Source organism: Diorhabda carinulata, chromosome 11 (genome assembly GCF_026250575.1).
Source record: "Diorhabda carinulata isolate Delta chromosome 11, icDioCari1.1, whole genome shotgun sequence".
Taxonomy (NCBI): domain Eukaryota; kingdom Metazoa; phylum Arthropoda; class Insecta; order Coleoptera; family Chrysomelidae; genus Diorhabda; species Diorhabda carinulata.
Genome location: NC_079470.1, coordinates 9,292,665 through 9,312,699, shown reverse-complemented (window position 1 = coordinate 9,312,699; position 20,035 = coordinate 9,292,665). Strand labels below are relative to the sequence as shown.

The 20,035-nt window shown below is 31.1% G+C and overlaps 3 protein-coding genes across 6 annotated transcripts in view; 2 read left to right on the top strand and 1 right to left on the bottom strand.

Annotated features, from left to right (window-relative positions):
• Positions 1 to 1,152: 1,152 nt before the first annotated feature.
• Positions 1,153 to 4,572, bottom strand: LOC130899571 (protein N-lysine methyltransferase METTL21D-like). 2 transcript variants are annotated; one of them, XR_009060043.1, is made up of 4 exons: positions 3,654 to 4,572; positions 3,123 to 3,309; positions 2,186 to 3,017; positions 1,153 to 2,110 (listed from the first exon to the last, which is right to left on the bottom strand). XR_009060043.1 is itself a non-coding variant. In XM_057809602.1 (3 exons), exons 1-3 carry the CDS (start codon positions 3,887 to 3,889, stop codon positions 2,796 to 2,798), a joined length of 645 nt encoding a protein of 214 aa, XP_057665585.1. In that variant the 5' UTR covers positions 3,890 to 4,572; the 3' UTR covers positions 1,153 to 2,795. The 2 variants fall into 2 exon arrangements, 1 of the variants encoding a protein (XP_057665585.1); XM_057809602.1 differs by having other exon boundaries at positions 1,153 to 3,017.
• Positions 4,573 to 4,786: 214 nt separating this feature from the next.
• The window catches only part of LOC130899569 (androgen-dependent TFPI-regulating protein-like), a 20,829-nt gene continuing 5,580 nt past the window's right edge, over positions 4,787 to 20,035 (top strand). The window contains exon 1 of one of the 3 annotated variants that reach the window (XM_057809599.1): positions 4,787 to 5,073. In XM_057809599.1, coding sequence (XP_057665582.1) covers positions 4,906 to 5,073 — 168 coding nt within the window. In that variant the 5' untranslated portion in view covers positions 4,787 to 4,905. Of the gene's footprint in view, positions 5,074 to 14,136; positions 14,483 to 19,211; positions 19,500 to 20,035 lie in introns of those variants that run through there. The other 2 variants (XM_057809598.1, XM_057809597.1) reach the window with 2 other exon arrangements.
• LOC130899570 (androgen-dependent TFPI-regulating protein-like) lies at positions 6,929 to 12,718 on the top strand. The gene is made up of 3 exons (XM_057809600.1): positions 6,929 to 7,429; positions 10,901 to 11,259; positions 12,470 to 12,718. The coding sequence occupies exons 1-3, from the start codon at positions 7,250 to 7,252 to the stop codon at positions 12,645 to 12,647; spliced, it is 717 nt and encodes a 238-aa protein (XP_057665583.1). The 5' UTR covers positions 6,929 to 7,249; the 3' UTR covers positions 12,648 to 12,718.

The following is a 20,035-nucleotide window of genomic DNA, read 5'->3' as shown; positions in this document are numbered from 1 at the left end:
GCTTCAATCAAATACTAGTAATCAAAAACGTTGTGAAAATCTGTCAATTCAGCGTGAAATACTCACTTCTATTCCAAATTTATTGTATAATCTCTTAAAATGCTGTTGCAGAACATATAAAATGAAGTGAATGACAAGTGACGCTCAATTTTTGCGTGAGTACCAATATCAGTTGTGACAACTTAGCGACAAAGAGAAATTCAATATGATTCATCGAAAGAATAGAATAAAACTATTCTAATATGAAAAATTGAACAATGCTTATATCAGTTGAATGAAAATATGTTTTTCATTGAAATATATTATAAATTGAAGTTTCACTGTCGGTAGATATGATCAAAATGTCCTATGTATACTAGGAGTTGATATCAAATATAGAGGAGTTTGTTCAGGTGAACCCAAACTTGTGATAAGATAAAAAGAACATCAATATACCTCTATTCTAATTGCATCGCAACGATGCACAGGGGAAAATAACAAGTTTTGATTTTAATGGAGACTAGAAAGACTGAGAGCTACGTATCACTTCCAATTCCACTTAATGCTGTTCTCTCTATAGTCAATATTAAATTTGTGGTGTAAATTTGTAAAAGTGTCCCACATTAAATACTACAGATATATCAACGTTTTGGTTTCTCTCGAAATGCCGCTGTGACCTCGGTCATTTAAATCGGATATATTCAGTGTTGCTTCACTGTCTGACCGTGGAATTAAATTCCACAGCTGTTTTTAATCGATAACTGTGTTCTTGCACTTTGCTATGCCTTTACATGATTTACCTTTTGTATCTTTCACATAATTTCATTTCTGAGTCTTACTGAGACATCTGTAATATTTAATCTGAAGTAGTGTGATGTCTCTTATATGTAAACTGTCGGTATTTTTTGTCTATTATTTTGTTGAGATTTATTGTGGCAAGTATGAGTTATAGGACAATCAATATTAGTGCTTTCATGGACTTTTATCTTTAAAAAATGTAAGACCATTTTTTTCTGAGCAAAATATGTCAACTACGATTTCATGTGAGTTAAAAATTTTAAATACATAAACTATATACAAGTATCTAAAGGGAAATGGTATTCGACCTTGGTCATTCAACCATAAAATTACATGTTTTTCCGACACGGTTATGGGTTTACTAAACAAATAATACCGTTTTCTGATTTTTTACTTTGACCTTGAACAACTTGAATAACTGTTACATGTAGAATAGTTTGATGTACAATAAGAAACTCTAGGCATCAACTCAAGTTTAACAATATTTTAAATAATAAAACCAAGACTGTTCACATTTTCTTTTAATATAAAATTGGAAAATTAAGTTATGACTACCAAACAAAAAAAAAATATTCTCAAGGCATGACTTTATATCACCTTTGACTATTCATAGAGCTACTACATTTTAAAAATAACCTAGATTGTAGATTGTTTGGTGAATCGTATTAGTTTTTCAGCTACTCTACACCTATACTTAAAAGATATTTTTTACAAGATTCTGCATCTTATTGTTCTACTTCAGAAATACATAGACTCTTCTCAATGAAAGCTAGTTTTGGGGGTTACCTAAGTCTTATTTCACAATGAATTAGCACTCCTTCGAGATACCTAAGCTTTTTGATGAAATCGAAAGGACATTTGCAGAGATGTTCTGCTGCCTCTATGGCTATCTCGCAGAATCTGCAGTTGCTGTTCTCTGTTATGCCCATCGTCATAAAGGGCAGTTTAATGACGATTTCGGACTCAAGAAGTTCGTCACTCTTATTAGCTGATATGATTATGAATTTTGGATTGTCTTAGACAATAAGACTCCATCTGATTTTTTAGTCATCTATTTGTTATTGATGTGACTCCTCATGACATTACAGTAGGTCTCTGGTCTGAAACATATTTGCCCTTTTTTTAGTTAGGTGGTCTGCTTCATTGCCTGGTATACCATGTTTGCCACATTAGAGTTACTTTATTTCTGATAGGTAGTACTTCGTGGGTTCGTTTGTACGCCATCACTAGCTTGGACGTGCACTCAATACCCTTGAAGGCCGCTTAGCTATCGAAGAGAATGTGCTTACAACAGATGCCAACACTCCTGAGCATAGATATAGATAAACTCTACCTGAAAAATAGTGAGTAATTTTTCCAATGGTACAGAGAGCTTGTCTTTTAGTTGAAAAATGCCCAATTCAGTTACCTGAGCTAGTTTCAAATCATCTATATACTAGAGAGGTTACCACATCAAATGGGATGTTTGTCATGCTATGAATTGGGTCCATTGGTTTGTCACTGCTTTCTACTTTAATCAATTGTAGAATCATTAAATGACCTATCAGATTGTCTGGTTTAAAATTTTTTTTTACTATAAGATGAAGGTGAGACAGATTTTAGCATCGCCTCTAAGGCTGTGGTAGGAGTATGTTGACATCACCCCTGTGATACCAAGCAGATCAAGCCCTTAAATTTTGAAAAGTTTTGCCTGATATTTGTTTTATTTGGAAGTGTGATGGTGGGTTTGATATCTATTTGGTACACCCATAATACCATCTTTTATCCAGGACGACTACTTAACTTCATTGGAAAATATCAGCTTAGCTCTATTAAGGGTGGATGCGTCTATAGTTACCTCTCTTTCACTTGTAAATGGGTCTAATGCTGTTTTACTCAAGTTATTTGGTTAATTGCATTGTACAGTGTCACATACAAATCTCAACTCAGTTTACATTTAATTGAATCCAATTCATCGAAAGACTGTTCATAGATCCCGAGAAATGTGTAATTTTTTCTTTCTAAAAGATATAAAAATGTTACAATTTTATTAATTTTAAAATCACAATATCCAAGCTAGAGAACTCTTCATGATGATCTTCCATTGGTACTATAGTAATTGTAAAATACTTCTTGAGATTTTTAATAAACAATTCCCAGCATTCCACTTGTTTCTGAGTATCCCTAATTTCCTGGCATACTAAAATTTCTGTATCACTTCTTGCTAATGCTTTTAATGTTCTTATTAATGGCAATACTGACTGAAATAAAAATACAAATTAATATAATTGAGTATATAACACTTAATTCTGTACTCGTTGGAATTCGACGTAATTTACACCAAAAATCAAGTAAAATAACAATACCTCTTCGTAATAAACACAATCTGCCAATAAAATTATATCTGGAGACTTTAATTCAACCTCTGTTCCCCAATCTAGAGGAATTATTCGTATTAAACCCTGATTTCCTTCCCAACACATTTTATTTTCTATTACATTTAAATTCAGCAATGGTAAAGCTTCTGGTAAGTCTGATAAAGTAACATCACCACTAGAAAATATATTTTTGAACAATATATAGATATAGCTCCGTCAGCTACATATAGCTCTGCTATAAGTAAATTTGATGCCATTCCGTGTAGCAGAGCTACATATAGCTTGAGAGAAACCAGAGTGTTCAGTTCCCAATCAGGTGTCGATGAAGAAGGTAGTTCTTGCAACAGCTGCTGCTTTCGCCGCAGCAACTGTGATATTTTCAGAAGAGAAAATAGGCTTAAATTTGCTATATAGCCCGGCTAAATAACAGTCCCTTATTAAACTTGTAGCAGAGTTATATAGCTGTGCTACATGTAGCTCTGCTACATAGTGTTAAACTTGCTTAGTTAAACTACATACCCTAATGCAGCTGCAGTTATTCCAACGCAACCCACTCCTGCTCCTAATTCAATTATTGCTTTATTTCTAAAATATCCTACATTATTTTCATTCAATTTTTCTAAATATTTAGCTAAAATTATTGCCGCATCCCAAACTACACAACTAACATCGCCTTCTATTTTTTGGTGCAATTTTAATACTGTACTTCTTGAACCAATGTTTATATCTAATTCTCGAATAAACGTGTTTTCCATTATTGCATTATCTAATATTTTCAGTTAATAAGATACAGCAACAATATAATAATACTGTTGTGTAATTGACATATTCTTGAGAAATTATTGTATATATACTAATTAAAACTACACTAATAAATATACATATATATGTATGAAGGTTATCTGTAACAAACACTTATCCACCAGATCAAAATATAACAGTAACTCCTTACTCATAACATTTTAAGGTCCAAAGTGCATAAGAATTACGCAGGCGTCGATTATGAGCATGAGGTCGATTGAGATGATGGTCATTTGAACCATAGGCGGAACATCAGAAGGCAAATTAATATTTCAATTGAAATATAAAGAATTATTTATAAATTTGATTATTAGATAGATATTCAAATTTTCAAGAGTTCTAGTATGTTTCTTAGTATTAAAAGTTTATGCTCGTGTCAAAAACAAACGTTAAAAATTATACATATTGATTGGTGAGTTATTGAATGAAAACGCTATTCCTCTCTATATATAACTCTAATTATAGAAGATTTTATATCACTGATAAAAACTGTTCTCCTATGTGAACTCTTTTTATAGTCAATTCACCATAAGCCTTATATAAGAATCTTTAAAAAATACCTATTTCTGAAAGTATTGCTAAAAATCACTATCTTCCTGTATAATCAAAAAATAATGCGTAATCAAGAGATTTTTATTCTGTGTAGACATAAATCTTACTAATGAATTTTTCTGTTGTGTATCTCCTTGACATTTTACACAAGCTTTGGTAACACGCCACTGAAATTGTTTTATTAGATATTTAATGCTCTTGCTTTCTGAAGTGCTGAGTTAACCTCAAATTAGAGCGAGTCGGGTTTATTTTGAAATAGTTTATATAAAATAATAACATATTTGTCAAAAGTGAACTGATATAATTTAGTTTGTGTCTAAGTAATCGTGTTTAGGGTATATGTGTGCTTATTTTTCGAACAATATTAATAAACTTTTGTACTTAAAAAAAATAATTGTCGAGAAAAAGTGAAACTGTGATGGAAATGTTACAAAAACTCAATTTTCCCATTTATATGGGATTAGCTTTGTTGGATTTATACGCGTGGAATTATCAGATTTTTCTTCATTATGCAGAAAAACCTAATCCAGAAATGTTTGAAAATTTAAGATTGTATCACTACTTTTACTTAACAAATTGGAATTTCGTAAGTAAAAAAAGTATTTTATAATTGAATCAAATTTTTTAAAATTAGAATATACTCCTATACTTGAATAAATAAATAATAATATATGACATTCAAAGCTTTTTTAGCAATAGTTTCTATAATTACGACATCCGGGATACGCATTTTAGAATACAATTTGTTCCTTCAACATTTATCTGAATTTTAAAATTTATAATATTTCTTACATGAACAGTTGGCAGTAATATTACGTATTTATTGTTTGAATTGCGTATATGCATAACTAATTCAACATACCATAATAAAAAAACTTGTATTCAATATAGAACTGGTATTATAAATTCGATCAGGTGGCAATTGAAAAAATAAATATAAATTTGTAACAATATTAACTCTGTGAAAATGGAGCTAAAATCTACTATTGGTTTGTCGGTTTTTTCTTAAATATTCTGTGTGATATTTTCCAATAGTTATGATCAAAGTTTAAACCAGCTTTACCTAAATTATAAACCAATTCCCATATATTTTACACCTGTAGTACCTAGTCATTTTCCATTCTGAATACAAAACTCTTGATTGTTTTTTTTTGGTTTCAAATCATAATAGGTACAAATAATTCTTTCCACAAACAAAATAGTTGACGAAAGACGATTGAAAACGATTCGTTTCAGCTCGCTGACTGGAAAGTTTTGATATCATTTTATCTTTTGCGAATGTTTTGAAATTATCTTTGGCAACATTGTCAGGAGCTGAAACCGAATAGACTGACCTGCGCATTATTCTGCACGTCCGTTTGTCCTTTAATTATTTTATAAATAAACATTTAAATTATTATTCCGAATAGTCATTGTTTTATGAACACTTTTATTTTCAATAAATCAAGCTAATTTATACTATTTCCAATGAAATTCAGAATTAAATAATCACAAATCAAAAATAAATATCATTCATTTAACTATGATGACATAAATTTTAGAGAAGGTAGCACCATTATATTTAAAAGTAGTATATCCCAACACACATTCTATAAATATCTGTTTATCATTTGTAACCAGTTTATCTTGCCAAACTTTTTTACAAAATGTACTTCATGTATCCTTGTTAAATTTAAATAAACAATATTTTTGTCTTCTCGTTTATGTTCTATGATGTAGTGGACCTTTTCAAATAAACTATAGTAAGTTGAACGAACTATAGTAGAAGTATTTACATTTAGGTAGACCGCCCACGGTGCAACTGTTTTCAAATAAAGAATATAAACCAGTTGATCTTTTTTTTTGTTTTGGAATCAAAACTTTTGAGCGCAAACGGATACGACTCGTAAGCAGTATTAAATCAGTTGGTGCTGCAGTGAAACGTAATTTTTCAAGGTATTCAGACTTAGATGAGGAAGACCTCATTGATTATTCTCAATACATCAGACAACGCATGGTACAGAGAGAATATTGGATCCATCCATACCTAAGTCAAAATGTGAACTCTAGGCTCGTAGCAGCACAAGAACTGTTTATAGCTTTTTATCAAATGTCGATAAACACTTCTCCCACAAATTTGAGGTTTAGTTCTTGATTTTTCATATCGAAAAAATAAACAAAATAAACATGCGATAATCAAATGAAACATCACCTGCAACGCAACTGCGACCGCGGAATCATGGTCACATACAACCGATTGCAAACTAGTTTCATTCGAGTCACCTCGTGTGCGGCTCCCCGCAGTTATAGGTTGCCGAGGTTGCCAAACCATTGCAATATCAACCGGTTTGCAACCTTTGTTTCAAAACAGTTGCATCCTGTTTGGTCGGCCTTATTTATGACTAACATTATAATCAATAGAAGTATGTACGGCATATAACTTACCATTACGATAGGTTTTTGCACAAGAAGGGTCTTAACTGAATATTTTCATTCTGTAATATGATGAAACGAAAGTTTTTTACAAATCATTAGATTAAAATTATAGTCTACAATTCTTTCTCACAATACAATTGTTATCACTGGCTCAAGATAACATTTATCTTCCCTTTTTATTAGTTACAGCATATTTTGATTCAGTCATTAGAAATAAATACATTGACAGTGTGTGATAATCATATCTCTTGTAAATATGTTTATTATTTAGTCGAAGAATCCAATATAATAAAGTAGCTCTCTTTAAAGGTCTGTTGAGTGTAGTTTTGCTTTTCATATTTTTTACAATGGCAAACTTCTTTCCTGTGATAATGTACGGTTCTGTACTATCTCTTAATTTGTACTCTCTAATATATTTTATGGAATTGGGATATAAAATGAAAAAGAGTGGTAGGGAAAAAGAGTTTGGTGAAGACATAGCAGACTTTGCTGGATTTGAATTCTGTTTTTTCACTTTATGGAATTTTGTGAGTATTTAACATTTATAAATGAAGTTATTATCCAGAAAAATATTTTCAAACCATACAGAACTCTAGTAGTAAATCACAGTTCAATAGTTTTTTACACAGTGGTGTAATATTTATGATTTAGTTGACATGAGTTTTATTTCTTAAACAATGAAATTTATATTCCTATAAGAAGTACTTTGATACACATAAGAACCAATTTAATGGGATTTCATCTATATTATTTACACTTTTTTTTTCTTTTCAAGAAGTGTCATGATCTACAAAAAAAACTTTTATCTCTTGAAACTTTTATAAAAATTTGATCTTCTATTTATTCTTTGTTTAGGTACATAATTGAACAATTTCTTCGGTACTTTAGTTGAAGTTCTTACAAGATACTTTATAGTTTCAGAACCATAAATTTAATAAATTTGAGTATAATATTAATTTTTTTACTAATTTTTTGGGTTCGTAGGTTGTTGAAATAATCAAACACCGATTAAATTTCAAATTTTTACCTAATTACATATAACTTAACGTTTCGCTCCTTCTTTGGGAGCATTTAGAAAATAATAATTACTATATGATGATTAAAATATTTGTATATAGATAAAAACGTATTAGTAGATTCCTTAAAATCATTAATAAAAACACAATATTGAAATCAATGTGAATAAAATTTCAACCAAACGATTTCATATCAGGTAGATTGAAATAAACTAATCAATCAATTTATGGTAAATTTTCCTGAGATTTTTATACCTTGCCTATCATTCAGAGAAAACCTCTCTTGTTTTATGTATATCATTCCTTCGATTAATAATTTTTGATGGTTTGTGTCTTGAACTAAGATTTTTGTTTTATTTTAAATCAAATTGATGATTTTCTTTCATTATTCATCATCATAATGATGATGATTCAGAGCAGTGTTTGGCCATGTTTACACGTAATTAATCAGATTTTTTGCATCGATATCTGGCAATGGATGAAACATGGATCCATTACTTCACTCCGGAATCAAAACGATCATCATCCGAGTGGACTGCATCCGATGAACTACGTCCGAAGCGTCCAAAGGCAGAACAATCAATTGGGAAGGTTATGGCCTCAGTACTTTAGAATGCGCATGGAATATTGTTCATTAACTATCTCTATGAATAGCGCATACTACATAGAATTGTTATAACTTTTGAATGCAAATATCAAGGAAAAACGGCCTCATATGTCGAAAAAAAGAGCATCAAGACAATACACGCAAGTGACTACTGGCTATTCGCGATCTCAAAAAAAAGTTGGCCCGTAAGAAATTGAGCTCAAATGAACGATTGCAAAAAACACGGCATCGAGAAGTTAGAGAAGCGTTGGAATGATTATATTGTTCTTGAATGAGATTACATTGATGAATAAAATCGATTTTTCGCAAAATATATTATTTTCTTAGTTAGTCACACGACTTATTGAGTGATGTGTTAATCAAAAATTAGTTAACACATAGATCAAATAATTCCAAAAGCAGTATTTATTCGCTGTCTGGAACTATCTAAAATAACGTTACATCATCTTTTTTAAGTAGAAAGTTTTACCTTTCGAAATTTTATTATTTTCTTTACTTAAGAACATACTTTCTTGTTAACCTGTATTTAACAAAATTTCACCATCTACTGATTCTTCGATTTCTATTTTATGTTTTATCTGCATTTTTACATATGGTGCAACACAGTATTGAGGATTTATTTTTTATATTCAGTTCACCCAATTCGTAACAAGTAGTTCCAATTGTTTGCCCAGTTTTACTATTTTATTTATATTTTCTCTACATATATTTTCGTCTACTTCATCAATAATCTTCATTGAACTTTCTTCAGCACTATTTAAATACTTGCTTTAAATGTATTAGCAATTGTACAAAGTCTTCTTTTACTTTTTAGTAGATCTTGAAATCAATATTCATACAATTCAAAAACTAGAAACACAAATTGAATAAAGTAATTTAATTTTATAAGAACACAATTGACATAGTAAGCGAAATTGATTCTGAACTGTCGAATTTTAAATTTCGCAGCTCAGAAATAATACGAGGGGAATCCCCGCATTGTATGGGACAGGGAAATACGTGTTTATCGCAAGATTAATACTCGTATATTGCAGAGATGAATTTTGAATTTTATTTAATATTTGTATGCGGTTTAAAAATGGAAATATCAAAACTAGGCTTTTGTAGTGTGATAGACAGAAAATAGTATTGATCAAAATCTTAACCTCAAATTCCATTCAATATTTTGTGCTTAGGTTAATAATGAGAATAAAGTTTTATGAAAGTCAACTGATCTGTTGAGCCAAAAGTAACTAGATTTCTCCCTGGAATTGCAACTTGCACGCGATAGAATGACACCAAACCGATACAGTTGCAAGTGCGAGATCTTGCATGAAACAATCAGCTGAATTTTATCTGCGCATGCTTTCGATCAAGAAATATTGCGTCTTGCATTGCACGCTGTCTTGCACAAATAAATTCGTGCAGCTATATTAAGTTATATATAAAGTAAAAAAGAAATTAATGTAGTGTTTCCGTATTGGAACAATTTTTTGGTACATTGCGCCTGATGTTTTTATAAAGAAATTCATCTCATAAATTATTTTATTTTATTATTTGGTTCTTAAGCCCCCGCCTCCCAGAGCCTACGGCCCTAGGGATTACTGGGTGATTCCGTTCTAACTGTGATTTTTTGTATTCAAAATTTCAAGATTTTAAAATTTAACTTTTCTAACTTTTTTATGCATATTATTCATCTATTTTACTGTAAAAATAAAACTCTAAGAGGAATTTACTACAACTTCAAAGTATCACGAGCAAGACACAAATGTCGGATTTTGAGTTCCACGGTACTGACTCATTTATCCACGGTACTGACATGGTAACTTAAGATATTAAACAACAAGTGCATCAATTTTCCTCAGTTTGATCATAAACATTAGAATTTATAAGGTAATTAGTTTAAATCATTTGTTACGACAAAAAAAATTAATAATTTATCGGTAAATTCTAGGAATGGACATGACACGGTACTGACATTCAAGTGATGTAGTATAAGTTTTCTTTAAGTGGCAAGTTATATTGTATAAAAATAATGTTTAAATATCTTAAGAATTATTCAATTAACACAAAATTTTTATTAATTGATTATTAATTAATGACTAGTACAAAAAAACAATACAGGACATTGAATATCACAGTTAGAACGGAATCACCCTACTGTATTTTTTGTATGTATTTAGGGACTATATGAACGATTCTTAATCAAACACTCTGTATTGTATATCTCGTATCTGAAATATGTTATAATATAATAAACAAAAAATTTATTTTATTGTTTTGTATTTGATTGATGATTTTGAAAATAGTTTTCTAGGGTAATATGATGTGACTAACTCATATTTTATATTCACAATCTATCTGATTCATATTGATAATTGGATAACTTGTTTTAGATTTTCCAGATATTGTTCATGATAGTTGCTATTATGGATGAGGTTTCCAAACTAATGAAATTCTCTTTAATCACTCAAAAAAGATTAGGCAAAACTAGAGCTGTTATGTACAATACCATACTTTTTCCGTCAACTTTAATGGTTATGTCAATATTCTGGATATTATGGCATACAGATCGAGAATTGGTATTTCCTGAAATACTTGATTTATTTTTCCCTTCATGGCTGAATCATATGTTACATACCTTTATAGTTATGCCAATTATTATAGAATTAATCTTACCCAAGAAGTATAATTTTGTTAAATTTGAAAAATCGGCAGTTGTATTGACTGCAATATTTATGTTTTATCAAATTTTGTAAGTATTACCTTTATTAGTAAGAGTAACTGAAAGATATTTTTATGGGTTTTCTAAAATTAGTCTTAGAATGTAAATTTGTATATGAATGCAGAACTAGATTCACCAATAGCCCCTGGCCTAGAGGTGCCATTTGGATAGAAGCTTTGTCCTCTGCGGAACATATCTGCATGCTGCGTTCTCTGCTAAATCTAGCATCTTTAGGTCTCAGTTGGGCTGACAGTGCCCCAAAAGAACTCCTGTTGATACTTTCAGCGGATCTTCTCTGGTTGTAGCTTTTGAGTAGTGTGTGTCTGCCTCAACTGCGCACCATGAAGATTTCAGTTTTTTCAAGTTAATTTGAGATATATGAATTTACTAACGAAGTCCCCTTAACCCTTAATCCTAAAGCGTAGAATCCAATGGTAAAAAGAAACCGCCTGCTATAATAAAAAGTTCTAAAAGCAAACATCAAAGGCGAAGGAATCGAAAAGACCAACCCAGGAGAATTGTATGTTTAAGAAATGTATCGAGGATTGAAAGAAATTCATTCATAGTTCATAGGAGTGGGTGGCCGTTGAAGTCGTCAGCACATATGCCTTCAGCTAGGCCCGTCGTACTCCACTTGACGTTACCAAAGTCCGATGTCATTTGAGACAGGCGCTTTGGCTTGAACCCTTTGATGTCGTTAGGCAGATTGTGGGGCTTGCCCAGGTGTTTAAACCGCACTCGTGTTAGTGCAGGGCACTCATAGATAACGTGGTCTACAGTTTCGTCCTCTTCCATGCACCAGCGGCACTACGGATAATCCGTAATGACCATGGTGCGAAGGTTACGTCTTAGATGGCAGTGTCCAGTTAGAAGTCCGGTCTCTAGTTTGATTTTGCGCCTATTTAGCTGGAGCGATTGTTTTATAATAGACGAACGGAGTCCATCTATATGGGCCTTCGCAGGCGTGTGATGACAGCGGTTTGAAAAAAATCAATAATCAATTTTTAAATTTATAATTATTTTGTTTTCGAGCAGCATTTAAAATTTGTTGATTGGTTTTCGACATTAAATCAAAATAAATTGTTTTATGACTATAAAATACAAAAATATCAATAGCCACATTAAAGTTAATAAATAAGTATTTCCAAAGTTGTTTATTTTTCAATAACATTTTTAGTTTAACTCGCTTCTTTCTTTGAATTTAACTTACAACAGAAACATTTTTTTTTTTAATTTTTAGATATTTTTCAATATATTTCTGCCACGGTGTGTGGCTGTATGCAGTCTATAAGGTTTTTACTTGGCCGCAAAGAATTATGTTTACTGCTTGTCAGTTCGTGATGGTGCTATCGTATCAAAAACTTGGAATAATGTTACAAAATTGCAAAAAACCTTCGCTGCGACAGAAATTTAAATAATTTTCTATAATTGTAGAATAAGAATTTATTTATGTTTTATTTTTTGTGTGTATATATTTTTATATAACAAATCGTTTCTTATTATTTGCCAAAAGACCCAACAAACCAATAGTAGGACCTAATTATCTCGCCACCACCATTTCTGTCTTATATTAATGTATAATCTATCTACTTACTATTGTATTTGTATTGTAAACTGACCGTCCTCAATGTCTTCATAAGCGTTTCCATATGTCCCTTAGACATATAACTTATCAAATCTTAACATCCAACGGGAACAGTAGTCAGATTATTGAAACCTCTTTATTTATTTATATTATTAATATTTTATGTTAAGAAATTGTTTTTCAAAGTTGTGAATTATTTAACTACCTAAACAGACAATTGAATGAGTCCGTTAAAGCGTGGAAACTGCTCTATTAACATTTTTATGTTAGTTGAGACTGCACTGTATCTCAGCTATTATTGAAGATATAGACATTCTGTTTTTGCGACCCTGTATCACCCTTTTATAAAACTTTTAAAGCTGCAAACAGAAAGATTCCAACTATTTTCGTTCCTGAAATACCAAGGCGAAAACAAAAATGTTCATTTTTGGAGATTGCTAACAAGTTAAAGCGTGTAAACCTTCACGCCTTTATCTTTGGTTGAACCTTGAACAGTTTTCTATTGCTTTACGTGAGGTTATTAAATAATGTAAAGAAAATAATAGTAGGAAAGTATTATGTACAAATTTTTGGGCATGATTGTCTTTGGAATCAGCGATAAGAAAAATATAAACACAGGGAAAATACATTAAAATGTATTTTAAGAGAAATGGACATTGGAGGTCTTTCTACAACTGATATAAAGATTAAAATCAAGAACTATGTACAAAAAACAACATTAGCTAGTCTGTGAATCTTTAAAAAGTGGAATGGGAACAGAGGATATTTATGTTCTAAATTTGGTATAAACAGGAATCTCCTGTTACGTCAAAGTTATTTGCCACTTTAACTTTAGCAAAAGTTCTTGATGCATAACTGTATCTTGTTTTTTTTTATACGGCCCTGAACTTTCCCCAGGAGCTCATTAAATTTTTCTTGTTTTCGAATGGTTTCCAAATTCTTCATTATCCTCTACGCTAGTTCCTTTAACAAGCCTTTTGATGCCCTCAATTGATTTCTTCTATTGCCTCACTCGTTGCTATTTTTTTTTTCAAGTTACAAAATAGTTATTTATGTAACAAGTGAGTAAAGTAATACTTTTTTTTTCACGAGTAGGACGGCAATTCCTACGAGTGGAAAAAAGTTACTTTACATTGTTTCAATAAAATTTTTACACATTCACTAACCACTACATTCGACGATAGTGCCGAAAGTGATTGATTAACTTTTATTACTCGTGTTCAACTTTGGTTGATCAACTTAATTCGGTCAACAAAATTCGCCTCGTAAAAACGCGCCTTTAATGAGTATTGAGAATCACTACACTGCACTGATTTTAAATTCTATAGTAGCAAGTGAAACTTTTAAAACGATACATGTTTATTGTACGTCGTAGAAATAACTAGTCACCTAGTTCATATAACAATGACCTAAGAACTATGAAAATTAATTATGCCATTTCTAGTTTTGCTTAATAACCGTGATAAGTTTTAGTGGTAACTTTGGTTTTTATTAAACATGTCGAGAATTTTACCTCTTTTGTGTTATACTTTTATTCTTGTTTTGTACGGATTTTCTTTCGTTATTTTAAGAACAAATCATCATGATTTAAAATTAAATGAACAAGCGATGAAGATAGTCGATCAGATGAGAAAATATGAATGGTTTTTTTTTACGGTTTGGATCTTTGTAAGTAAAAAGTAAAGTTATATAATTTGAACACATATTGCATTTACTACTGCTATTTTTATGTCTTTTATGCAAAATATGTTATATTTACAATAATTAATGAAATTGAGAAAGTCACTAATTTAAAATAAAAGCAAAATGGTGAACAAATTATATTCGACTACTCGGATTAAAAATAACCTCGTGAATGTAGTTTAGAGTGAATTGTTGGAATTTCAAGTGTCATTAGATTGCGTTGTTTCTGACATAGATGAACTACGTTCCACATGGTTTCCGATTGTAATGCCATTATTTATATTGAAGTGCTTCGTAATGTTTAACTAACCTCACTTTTTAGAACTGTAAATTTCGTGAAATCATAGAATTCTGTCTTTTTTTTTAAGAATGATTGTGTGTTACACATTCTGATTATAATTTAAAAATAAGAACACGATTACAGCAATAATTAATTATTGATTAGAATTATGGATAAAAGTGACGGTGTATTATACGAGGCGTATTTTTTAAATAAGTACCGTTTTGCAATTCCGCCGCCGCAACCCCAAAGTAGGCGTTCCGCGCCATGGTTACCTACTTCTGTCTACGCACTGACGCCATTACAGTCTGATTCTTCATTGTATACGTTGTTTACAAAGTGTTTAAGATGCCTCCGACAATCGTGAGTACCGCCGATTATGAAGTACGGGCTGTTATACGATTTCTTAGTGCTAAAGGCGTAAAACCGATGGATATTCATCGTGAGATCTGTGAAGCTTACGGACAAAACATTATGAGTGATGGAATGGTAAGGAAATGGGTGAGAGCATTTAAGATTTGGTGCAGAAAGTGGACAAAAAGGTGAGAGAAAACAGATGCTTTGCAATTTCATCATTGTGCGACTACTTTCCTCAATTTTCTCGTAGTGTTTTGTATCGCATTGTGACCGAGAACTTGAAATACCGGAAATTGTGTTCACGTTGGGTTCCAAAAATGTTGATGGTTTTGCACAAAACCCAACGTTTAGACAGTCCATTGACTTTCCTTGAGCCGTACCACAATGAAGGTGAAGATTTTTTAGACCAAATTGTTACTGGTGACGAAATAACAATCCATGGAATGGCAACATTCATCATCACCCAAAAAAGTGAAGTTTAAGCAAACAATTTCTGTCCGGAAAATAATGTGCACAATTATTTGGGACAGAAAAGGAGTATTGCTAGTGGAGTTTCGGCCTCGTAATGAGACAATCAATGCAGCGTCTTATCGTGAGACATTGAACAATCTGCGTCGTGCAATCCAGAACAACAGACGTTGCAAGTTGAGTAAGGGTATCGTTTTGCTGCATGACAATGCCCGTCCATATGTGGCTAGTCCGACCAAAGATCTCATTAAATCTTTTCAATGGGAAACTCTAGATCATCCTCCCTACAGCCCCCCTGAACTGGCGCCCAGCGACTACCATTTGTTCCTGCACTTGAAGAAACACCTGGGCGGTCAGCGTCTTCAAGACCATAACGAAGTCAAAACAGTTGTGATACAGTGGTCAGGTGGTAGAATTTTATGAGGAGGGTATTCAAAAACTGGTGCCACGTTATGACAAGTGCCTCAATATTCACGGAAATTATGTAGAAAAGTAGATTAGCACTTTCACTGCGGATGTTATTTTTGGGGAATACCCCTGTTACTTGTTTTTTGTTTGAATTTTTCTTATAGACATTATTTTTATCATGTTTAATGATTCTAATAGTATAATGTTTCTTTATTGTAAAAGAAAACTCCAGAATTGTTGAAAATTTTTATTAGAATAGCAAATAACAATAATTATATATAATTATTGATTTAAATTATTATTTTTTATTTCAATTATTTTAACGTTAGTATATTTTAACGTTAGCATTTGCAAATATAATTATTTTAATTGTTATTTGTGGGAATTATCTAATTTACATTTATATGAATGCAATTATTACAAACTCTTCCAGGAATATCTGCATAGAAAAAAGCAAATTATTTGAGTAACCCTTTCACCATAATACCCTTTCAGGTAATACACATTTGTTAACAAATGTGCTAAGAAAATTGACCTATGTCTCTTTTCTATTCGAAACTAATAGAATTAGGTCTTTACAGTTATCTTTTTCAACCCTCTTCTTTGTTTCATTAGTTCATTACCCGTTTGTTACTTCACTGTTAGGAAAAAACCATCATAACTTCCATAACAAATTATTGACTTACTTTGAATCACCATATTTTATATTTATTGCAGTTTATTATGTAAATGAAATGGCAACAAAGTATCGTTGCTGTTTATTTATAATTTTATATACATACATATACTTTAAAAACTAATAACCTAATTATTAGAATAAAAAAATCGACATATTTATACCTATTTACAGTAAAATTAAACAAATTACACCTAATTATTTTTAAAAAACGAAAATTATTCACACTGAAAGTATTTAAACTAATTATCTAATTATTAAAAAAACGAAGACTATTTACAATGGAAGTATTCAAACAAATTAACATAATTACTTAAAGAACTAATCTAATGACTTCAGAAAAACGAAAACTATTTACAGTGAAGCTAGTCCTAAATTATTTGAAAACCGTTTTTTTTTCATGAAACGTCAGAAAACACTCTGTCTCCTGACATACTCCGGGACATTTTTCGCAGCCAGGGCAGTACCAAGTAGTTTTTTTATGGCAATTCTTACATCTTAGTTGCTTTCGTCCTGGAGGGTTACCAACTAGGGGTTGCTGGGTGGCATAATGGCTACGATTGATGAACATAGGACTCCTTGGACGGACGAAATGCCTACAAGCAGACGTCGACGAGACCGGTGATGCCATTTCGATTTTTTTTTGTAAAACAAATGAAATAAGAAGTATTTTTCGGAGGTACAATTTATGGAGGGTTTCCGACATATCGAATTAAATTATTGATAATCCAAGAGCGTAACAAGTTCTTTACATTATTATTTATTTTAATGTTTTAAGGAAATATGCAATTTTTAAATTATAGAAGTAAATGTAATATAGTTAAATGTATTAAAATATTTTACTACATTAAATGTGTTAATCGAAATCTGCAAAAAAAAATTCAACAATTTAGTGAATAGTGTTTAAATATATTAAATTATGAAATAATTATCCATTGTATAATAAATTAAACTTACTTATAAACAATTTATTGAAGAAAAACTTTAAAAATTCATAAAAAATCACCCAGCTGGACGATTCGGAAACGGAACACACTGTTATACTGAATGCAACTGTCACTAGCTGAAGTTGTAAAAATGAATCCCCTTCACTTATGAGCCTGTCGAATTTATCATCAACAGTCTTGTAATAATTTCCTTGCGTTTCATTTTTATAATTATTCACAATCATTTGTTTTTGGCTAGCGTTAAAATGAAGCTTTTTAGTTCTCTTCTTAGGCGGAGAATAAATAATGTCAACAACTTCATGTATATTAGATCCTTTGGGTCGCAGACCCCTAATCCAAGAAAAAACAACTTCGACCTGGATTCACGTGCTGATCACGCACTGATCATTGTTTTGGTTCACTATTTTTTTATGATAAATAGACGTCAGGACTTTCCGAATGATTTTTTCGATTACTGAAAATTATGCACTGATTAAGACTTTCCTTTCCATTATTCCTCTCTTTCCTTATTTTCTTTAATAAGCTCGAAATGGATCTCTACATTAAGATAGACAATATTTTTTCTTGATGGGTCTCTTGTGAAGGTGACTGAAAGATAAATTCAGTACGTGTCTTTAGTGATAGCTTAAGGCCCCTTTTACACATACACGAAAATTAAATCGTTAAGCCGATATTTATTTTATAACACACTACATAATAGACAACCGGATCGTTATGTCACGGCCGTCATATTATTACAACTTACTTTCAAAACAAAGTTTATGAGTGTTTATATTCTATTCTATTATAGTTATTCAAAAAGTGGTTAATTAGTTTACTGCTGTATAAGTTGGTGATGTGTTTTGTGCCAGAAGGAAATTTTTTTGCAAAATTTATGAAAGAAAATACCAAAAAATCACAAATCTCTAAACATATATACGATCATCAACGCAGTTACAACTTTTTTTTGAAAGTAATCCCGACCTGTCCTAACAATAGCGGTGTGTAACGTCAACACTCATGTCCATTAACATGAAATAATAATTGAATGAATACACAGAAACCTTGTGCATGTGAAGGTTATCGCAGTACGCAATACACAATCATCGAAACGTAAAAAACTTGAGATAAGATGAAGCTATGGAAATCATGTGGATGAAAAGGACCTAACTAGTAAAGCTTCTGCGCCTGACCAATAGATATGGATTCGATTCTCATGAATTACAGTAATAAAGCCGCGAAAATTAGATGAAAACCAGGAAATAATAAAGTAAAAATCAAAAGCCGCTACATATAATTCGAGTTGCAAAAAAAGAACCTTCTTATTCGATTGTTCAATTTATATTTATTCAAATACAAAAAAAATAATTTATCAAGTTTAATATAGATTCAAGAAATTGTTATAATGAATATTTTATCTTTCGTAATTACTTATAACTATTAAAAAATTTAATGATATACATAAAATTTTAATAAAGATAAGTTGACAACTAAATGTACTGCAGAATTAAACTTCATAATATTCATCCTATGATTTGATGACGTTAAGACCTTTATTCGGTTTGACCCAACATTTTAATCAAAATTCTGTAGGTTATCTTGAACGCGATACAAACAGAAGCGGTAATTATGAAACAACTTGTAAACATGAACCGGTTTGTAATATGACTAAAAAATATTATTGTCTGTATTGAGTTGTCCAAAATGAGTTTTATTCAACGATTTCTAACTCTAATAATATACGTAGTTGTACTTTGTATTGAACTTTATGTTTACGTTGGAGTGCAAAAAATGTTTGAAGCCATGCGATTATACAGAGGGCAACTACCTGTTGAGCTGACATACGTTCGAGATTATACATTATGTTGGGCTACTGTTTGGAATTTTGTGAGTAAATTAAACAAGTTTAGCGAATTCATAAAAATTCGAATGATTTTTATTTTATAATAGTGTGACTATTAATAAAAAGCGTGAGGTCCATTGAAGTATTTTTTATGTTCATAGTTACTGATATGTAAGTAGAGTCTTTATTAAATTATCTAAGAAATGATATTAAAATGATTTCTTTTATTAATCACACTACCCCTTTATGTAGAGGGTGTTTAAAACAAGGTGATCCCGTCTCTAGAATAGATAGAAAACTTATAAAAATATTTGAGTTTTGCTCAATAGAAAAATTTCTTAAAACCATCCGTATTCAAGATGAAGGCGTTGAAAAAAATATACATTTTTTACGATTTTGCCATAACTACTGACAACATTGTATTGAAATTTTATACGAATATGTTTTGGAAGCTGATGCATCCAATGAATTTGTTTTTACGTCTGGCTCTCACAGAGGGCGTTAATTACACGGTTCGTACCAAGTAGTAGTGAACATAACTTTTTCGATATTAGATTTATTAAGCAAAATTTCAAGTGGA

What these genes read in the sequence shown, in the direction of transcription:
- LOC130899571 (XM_057809602.1), bottom strand. Translation starts at nt 3,889, where the DNA reads ATGGAAAACACGTTTATTCGAGAATTAGATATAAACATTGGTTCAAGA. An exon ending in ATAACTGCAGCTGCATTAGG is followed by an intron (nt 3,310 to 3,653) that starts GTATGTAGTTTA and finishes TATATTTTCTAG; the next exon opens with TGGTGATGTTACTTTATCAG. An exon ending in ATTGTGTTTATTACGAAGAG is followed by an intron (nt 3,018 to 3,122) that starts GTATTGTTATTT and finishes TTTTTATTTCAG; the next exon opens with TCAGTATTGCCATTAATAAG.
- LOC130899570 (XM_057809600.1), top strand. Translation starts at nt 7,250, where the DNA reads ATGGCAAACTTCTTTCCTGTGATAATGTACGGTTCTGTACTATCTCTT. An exon ending in TTTTCACTTTATGGAATTTT is followed by an intron (nt 7,430 to 10,900) that starts GTGAGTATTTAA and finishes AACTTGTTTTAG; the next exon opens with ATTTTCCAGATATTGTTCAT. An exon ending in TTTATGTTTTATCAAATTTT is followed by an intron (nt 11,260 to 12,469) that starts GTAAGTATTACC and finishes TTTAATTTTTAG; the next exon opens with ATATTTTTCAATATATTTCT.